The following is an 8,377-nucleotide window of genomic DNA, read 5'->3' as shown; positions in this document are numbered from 1 at the left end:
ACTGGTTCTGGTTGATGGTTTTTTGGTAGGGTCACCTCTTGAGATCTTTCTAGTCCGTCTACTCTACACTTGATTTTTTTTTAGTTTAGGAGTTTGGAACCTTCAATCTTTATTTAATGAGAACATGTAGTATGATTGTTTAACAAATCTTCAAACATATAGCAATATTAAACCAATTCTAAAAGTTTAACTAGAGAAATACACAAATAATAGAGTCTAGTTCATGAGAAACCATGTAAAAATTATTAATAACAAAAATAATAGTAATAAGTAGAGATACTCAAATTACCTCAAACTACCTCATACATCAATAGAATAACATTAGAAGTATCCCAACCCTCATCTTTTTTTCTCTATAATAAATCAAGCCACTGAACCTTGCTCAAATCAAATTATTTCTAACTATCACTAAACCCTTGCAAAACTTACATGGAAAAGTAGGTAGTTGTGAAGAACAGTTTGGGAGCGATGTAAATAGCATGAAATAACAGACACCTAGCAACCCACTTTTCCTCAAATCTTCTTTTGCATGTTCTTATCTACAATGCAGTTCACGCTTTAAATAGGAGGCACACAAAGTGACCACCATTGCAAATGGAAATGGAAATGGAAGGCATGAATGGAGCAACTGTGTGTGTCACAGGAGCAGCTGGCTTCTTCGCCTCCTGGCTTGTCATACGCCTTCTTCAAAAAGGTTACAATGTCAGGGGGACTGTGCGTGATCCTGGTATACTTCATTCATTCCCTTAGCTTTAAAATGAGCTTAAACATCATGTATATTGCTGTTCAAATCTTGATGTTTTATTGGAGGTCTAATCTTATATACAATGTTTTGTTCTAGTTGATCTAGTCAGTACATTCTAAGTGTTTATTTGATTGAGTGGCATCAAACATCAATTTTTTTAGAGTTTAAACAGTATATTCTAAGTTTTTGTTTGTATAAGGGGCTCACTGAATCGATGTAGCTTCTCAAATAAGGCCTATCTACTTGTGTGAATTAGAATGAGTCTCTTAAACAAATAACAAGTTTGAGTTGTGTGATTTTAATCGAACTTATCTATTGGTTTAACTTGTTTAGATGGTTCATTTCAATTTACATTTTCTTTTCAAATTTATTATTCATATACTTAAAAGATGATCTATTGTAATTAAGAAGCCAAGGCTTAAACTGGGTTGCTTAAGTGAATCTTGGCACTCTATTGATTTTTTTATAGCTCATTTCAAATCTTATTTGTTTTTAAAATATAACCCACATCTTATTTTCTCTCTACATCATCCCTTTGCTTGAAAAGACAAATGTCGTGTGGATCGTTCTTCAAGTTTTGATTGCTTATAAGAGATTGAGTCTCTTATTGAGCAGTTTATATATATATATAGTCAAATTGAAATAACATATTCTAAATTAGACTTGTTTAGATGGTATAATGCATTCAATTTTATAGAGTTTAAACATCACATTCAATGTGATTTAAATCGAACCGCCTTACCAAATCAAAACTGATATTGCCTAAGTTGAACCCATCAACTACTTTAATTTGTTTAGGTGCCTTTGCAGTCACTTGTTTTCTAAATATTAGATTTAAAATGACAGACATTAATTTTTTACAATCTATTAAGTTTGTAAATATTTGTTTCTAGATTTGATCGTGTTTGATTTTTTGCATCAACATTTCAGATTACATTCCATGATCTATCATCATCATTCTGTTTGTTCTCTTCATTCTGATGATAGATCAAGAACTGTGATCTCAAACATTAAAAACACAATCAAATCCAGAAACAAATATCTACAAATTTAAGATGATCAAAACTTGCATTACTTACATCAAACCATCAATTGTTTTACCTTGTTTAAGTGACTTATCTGAAATCATATTTGTTTTTCATGATCAGGACATATTTATTAATCAAACTTAGGTTCAAATCGATTCATGAAATCTTATTCCTTTCCAAGGCTTTCCCTGCTTTTAATGTTACTGCAAATAATGGTATTGGAGTTGCAGAGAATGAGAGAAAAGTTGGGCATCTGTGGAAGCTCCCAGGGGCGAAAGAGAGGCTGCAACTTGTACAAGCCGATTTGCTAACAGATGGTAGCTTTGATGAGGCCATCAATGGCTGCCAGGGAGTTTTTCACACAGCCTCCCCTGTTGTTACAGTCGAGTTAGATGCCAAGGCAAGTCCTTTTAATGTTTCTTTTGCAATGTAAACAAGGAATATTGAAAATAGGGGAGGAGCTAATTAGATTGTTTTGGAATGCAGACTGAAATTCTGGATCCAGCAATTGCTGGAACATTGAATGTGCTTAGATCTTGCAAGAAAAATGAGTGTGTGAAAAGAGTGGTCTTGACATCATCATCATCTGCGGTTAGAGTCAGGACTGATTTTGATCCATCTGTTCCTCTTGATGAATCCAGCTGGGGCTCTGTTGAACTCTGCGAAAGACTTCAGGTGCTTCTGTTACTTGCTTTTCTTTGGTGTTTTTATCCAACCAAAGTTTTAAATTATTTAGATGGTTTTTTGAAATTTAATAGTTGTTGTGTGTTATTGGAGATGCTAGTGTGATTTCAGATAACTCATTTAAGCAAGTCAAAGTATAGAGTTATAGCATTTAAACTACTCATATATGATCATTAAAAAAATAGAGTTTTATTTTTTGTTTTGTTGGTTGTTATCGATATATATTTTAGTTTGATTTATCGATGTAGTCTATGTGAAATCATACTAATTGCTTGGTCTTATTGAAAAGATTAATGCAATTTCAGATGAACCACCTAAACAATTCAAATCTTAGAATGTGCCTATAAAATTCTCCATACATGATTGCTAAAAACATAGAGATTTTTTTGAAACAGTGGTGGTATCCTTTGGCAAAGATATTAGCAGAGAAAGCTGCGTGGGATTTCGCAGGGAAAAATGATTTAGACCTGATTGTGGTTCTTCCCACATTTATAATAGGACCAAGTCTTCCTCCAGAGCTAAGCTCTACTGCATCAGATGTGCTTGGCTTGCTAAAAGGTATTCATTATGTACATTAAATATATGATTTGTTTAAGAATTGATATTGTCTATAAGTTGGTATTCTACGGATGCGGCTATCCTTCCTACAAGTACAAACTGTACAATTGAACAATTTTCAAAAAATCAAAAACATCATGGATTTTTCTGAAAATGATCTTCATGATCTGCATTGGAAAAAAAATCATTACATTTTCGTGAATCTGGAAAAAAAAAAGATTCGACTTTGTTTTATCTTTAGTGCATTTTGTCAGATTACCCTGTCCCTTATTCTATTTAGTATGTCAGCTGAGAATGAGGTACCCACCAAAGTTATTATGTATACTATATGATATTATGAAGATTTAAATATTGGTGGATGACTTTATCAATGAACATATAATCACCTTTACCAATTATATTCAATCAATTGAACTATGACCTTTTGATATTATGAAAAATATATAAGAACAAAGGAAATTAAGTTAAATTTGATAATTATGCAGGGGAGACACAAAGGTTTGCAATTCATGGACGGATGGGATATGTTCACATTGACGACGTTGCTGGTTGTCACATCCTAGTTTATGAGGAGCCAAGAGCAAAAGGACGTTACATATGCTCATCTGCTGTACTAGATAACTCCGAATTAGCACAAATCTTGGCACAAAGTTATCCACATCTAAACATCCCAACACGGTTAGTATATTAATCAATAGAATGAATTTGAAATGGAAAACTCTTTCTTTAGGGGTGGGTAATGTGAACAAAGAAAAATGCGATGCTTAATTTTTTAATGAAAGTTATACAATTTTATGGTTTCTAAATTATTAAATGTAATTGAAATTGTTTAAGTTATTTAATGTCTGGGACAAGGGTTTTAATTATGTTTGCAATTTTTATTTTAGAGTGTTCAGATATTGAAAATGTACATGCAGATTATAAAAATAATTTATAGAAGAAAAATGAACAATGATATCTACATGATCAATATCTGAAAAGTCTGAAATAAAGATCATATATTTTGGAGTAAAAAATAGTTTTCTAAAATATAAATATTGTTGATTTATTTCTCATTTTATAACTTTATATAAATAATAAATATAATTGTACAACTAATATTTATGAGATACTCCTTATCTTATGTTATATCTATACAAGTTGAAAGATTTATCTCTTTCTAAAATTGAAATATTTATAATGTAATATTTTTCTAATTCCATTATCTTTATATGAGATAACTTAATAAATAAAATTGATTTTCATTTCAGCCACTTGCCTCTTCATTTATTACTTAATCTTTACTTCCACATGCCTTCCAAAACATATCATTTAATTTTCTAATTATTAATAAATTTATATTCTTTTGCAAACTCGCATCCTATTTAATTAAATTTGTATTTCTTCTTAATGGTACCTTTCCTTTTTATTAGTACATGTCATTGCAATCACTTTCTCCTAACTAGTGATTAAACTTTCTAATATTTATCAATCAAAATTAATTATTTTTAAATAATATAATATAATAAATACTTTATATAGTAAGATACATGTTTCTTACATTTATAAATCAATCAAATTAATTAGGAATTGTCTTATTGGTTTAAAAACTTGGGGTCTTATACACTAATTTTTGGTCTCCAAATTTTTAGTCAACTTTTAAACACTTGACATTTATGCATAGCACTAGAATTAAGAAAATATAATTTTGACTATATTGCATCATTCTCATAATTAAACACCATTAATCATCATATATTGTATGACTTGTGGTGACATCCATGCATGCATCATATGGTAAATGCACATAAGAATGATTTCATATTTAAAAGTGTAATATACTCAGAATTAAAATTAAGTGAAATTAATCCATCTATACATTATCATGTTTTAGATTTTCTCTTTATAGTAAACAAATGGAATCTTTTTTTTTTTTTTTGACTAAAAGAGTGGTAAAAATTTTATTGAATATCAAAGAGAGCTAAACAACACAAGAAACAAAGAGAACTACATAGCTTTATCCTGGTCCACAAGTTGATCCAGCATCCGAGATAAATCAAGGGGAAGCATCCAAGGATCAAGAATGTTCCAAGCCGACCCCTACTCAGAGGCCCATTTAGCCAGACAATCAACCACACCATTCCACTCACAAGGGATATGCATAAAGGACATAGAATCCAGAGAATTGCATAACTAAAGGATCTACTGAATAACCAGAGCCAAATGCCAATCCACATGCACAAGGTTCCTATTATGCAATAAGTTCACAAACACCTACGAGTCAATCTCACAGATGATTCTTTTTCAGCCACGTAGACAACACTGTTCCACTACAACAAAGATAGCTAGGGCTTCCATGAGGTTATTAGTATGGTAACCCTTGTATATAGAAAACAAAAACTGGATATCACCAGAACAATCACGCCCAACTCCCCCAATTCCAGCCAGACCAGGATTTCTCCAAGAAGAACCATCAGTGTTGATTTTAAGAGTGCTCGCCGCAGGAGGAGACCAATGTCCCTGACGATTAACACGCTCAAGGTGTTGCTTAGCTCTATTCCTAGAGTGGGTGTGGGGGATCGAAGGAGAGCAACCCTGAAGAGGAAAGGAGAGGTGAGAGTAAATACCAGCATCAATAGGATCCAAACCCCACCGATGTCACATTTAGCAAGGAGTGTTTCCTGAAGAGAATTAACAATTTTCCCCCATAGGTGCCTGATCTCAAATTGCAAATCATGAAAGATCCTTCTATTCCTCTCAAGCCAAACATGCCATAAAATAAGGGAAGGGCCGATAGTCCAAGAAACTTGAAGAAAAGAAGTCTTGGAAGGGGAATAGCCCAAATGGTCCCAGAAGTCAGACAAAGAGGACACATGCCAGTACGTGCATCCCCACACACTCCACCAGAGGTGCCAAATCTGTTTGGCAAAGGGGCACTGGAAAAAAAGTGAGATATAGTCTCTTCACTATTGTGGAAGAGAACACAGATGGAAGGCCCCTGGAAGCTTCACTTGTAGAGATTATCCCAGGTGAGACAACAATTGTAAACCAAAATCCAGAGGAAAAAGTTACACTTAGGCCATGAAAAACTATTCCAAACTTTCTTCCACCAAGAGACCTCCACCTCACCAAAAAGTTTCTTTGTCAGCGCAAGGTACCCAGAAGAAATAGAATACTTGCCAGAAGAAGTAGCTCCCCAAGCCAAAACATCAGGTCCCTGCAACGAGCTACACTCCCTAGAAGCCAATATCTGAGATAGTTCCAGCCAATCTCCTAGTGAGCCACCCAGAGGCCAATCAGAAGAATTCTTCCATCTATAACCCACAACAAGGCCTAGGTTAAAAGCCTCCTTATAGTGAGCCACCTTATTCCATCCAGAAGAAAGGAAAGAATCACAAAGAGCCTGCAAGTGAGGATGAGAGGAAAGGAGAGGAGGGTGCCCATTCCAAGAATCACTCCAAAATAGAGCCTTAGTGCCTCTATTGCAGATCCAAAATAAACTTCTCTTCATCAGGTGAGCACCAATATTGAGGATAGTCCACACCATAGAGCCTCTTCCCTCAAGATAAAATCGGGAAACTTTTGAAGGTTCAACTCCAGGTAAAAAACAAATGGAAGCTTTAGCACTTCAACAAAAAGAAGAAAAAAATTAAGTAAAAAACCAAAAACTATAAATAAAAGAAAAAAGTTGATATCTTTTTTTACACTTGTGTTTTCTTTTCAAAATATTAAATTATTACTTTTTTTTTAAGAGGGCAAGTAGTAGCCACCACTTGCTACTTCTAATACTCATGTCCACGAACTACTTCCCATACCTATTGTTCCTTAAAGAATGTATTTTTTGTCACCATGATTACGTCACATGTGAAGGGCTTTTTTTGCTAAATTTGTTTATATCATGTTTATATTTGTAAATGTCACTTTAGTCATTTAAATTTGTCTCAAATATTTCTATAATTTGATGTATATTTATTTAATTATGTTGTGTTTCAGATTTGAGAATATAAGGGGAGCACGACACCCATACACCTATGATACCTCCAAGTTGAAGAGTCTTGGTTTTGAATTTAAGGGTGGTATTAATAAAATGTTTGATGATTGCATTACATCACTTATAGATCAAGGATACCTTCTTAAATCATAAAATTAAGAGTAGCAATACCCAACTTCTTAAATAGCATAGGGAAGTGTCTCTTATTTTCAAGAATCAAAAATTATTTATGTTATCTTGTAGTGTATAAGTTGTATTTCTAATAAAATAAAATAAAATTATTTTTAATATAATTTAATAACATTATTCTAGTGCCAAACACTTCTGGTGATTAAATATTTATTTATAGTTATTTTTAAATTTTATTCAAATTGTGTTGACTTGCAACTATTTAAAGTTGTGTCAAATATATATTTACTTATGTAATGCCTTTCTATGCTTTGTGATACTACTTATCAAATTGATATCATTTTTTATTATTGTAGGAAAATAAATGATAAACCTCTCTACTAACCTTGTGAAGAGTTATAAATAGATGGTTAAATTATACAATGCAACAACAAACATAAAAGTAATTTAAATATAATATATGTATTATAATAAGAATTTTTGTAGTGCCTCACAAAGGAACCCTCAATAGATAGGGTGATACACGCATTGATATTTTTTAATGCATTTACATAAACATCAACAACATAAGTTCATAAACATAATGGGCATTGCATAAGAAAGTTTAAAAATTACAATGGTTGTTATACAATTGCGCACTATTAGAAGTCTTCAAACACTTCCAAGAATTCCATGACAGCCCCAAATTACTCCATGAAATTATATACTCACATTTCATATAGTGGCTTGCAAGATCTCAAATGACATTCAATAAGTTGCATGGACCAAGTTAGGTTATAACATATAAATTGTAGTTGAGGATATTAGGTCCATCCCTATAATCTAACTAGACAAGGTTTATTTTAAAGATAAAAAAAAAACCTAACATGATCAATTATGGGCTTTAAATCCATCAAAATCATTACAAGAGTAAAGGGTATCCAAAACCCTAATTCTATTATACCCTAACCTAAAGCATCAATAAACCATCATGAATGTGTCTTGTGAGAGCTCAAACGACATCCAACAAGCTACATGAAACCAAGTTGGGTGATAGCATACAAATTGTAGTCAAGGATACTAGGCCCATCCTCATTATCTAACTAGACAAGGTTCATTTTAAAGATACAAAAAAATTAAACCTAACATGATCAATTATGGGCTTTGAATCCATCAAAATAATTATGAGAATAAAGGGTATCCAAAACCATAACTCTGTTATACCCAACTCTAAGGCATTAACAAACTATCATGGATGTGTAGGAATGTAAGTGTCTTGCAAGA

General features: G+C 32.5%; 1 protein-coding gene across 1 annotated transcript; it reads left to right on the top strand.

Moving 5' to 3' along the window:
• Positions 1–587: 587 nt before the first annotated feature.
• LOC149563762 (tetraketide alpha-pyrone reductase 1-like) lies at positions 588–7,304 on the top strand. The gene is made up of 6 exons (XM_089826897.1): positions 588–727; positions 2,004–2,173; positions 2,260–2,448; positions 2,853–3,015; positions 3,501–3,693; positions 6,988–7,304. Exons 1-6 carry the CDS (start codon positions 595–597, stop codon positions 7,136–7,138), a joined length of 999 nt encoding a protein of 332 aa, XP_089683023.1. The 5' UTR covers positions 588–594; the 3' UTR covers positions 7,139–7,304.
• Positions 7,305–8,377: the final 1,073 nt, after the last annotated feature.

The sequence above is a fragment of the Cupressus sempervirens genome, chromosome 4 (assembly GCF_028749045.1).
Source record: "Cupressus sempervirens isolate cs-2001-9-10 chromosome 4, ASM2874904v1, whole genome shotgun sequence".
Taxonomy (NCBI): Eukaryota; Viridiplantae; Streptophyta; class Pinopsida; order Cupressales; family Cupressaceae; genus Cupressus; species Cupressus sempervirens.
Note: the sequence above shows the minus strand (reverse complement) of the source record. Positions and strands in the feature narration are given on the sequence as shown.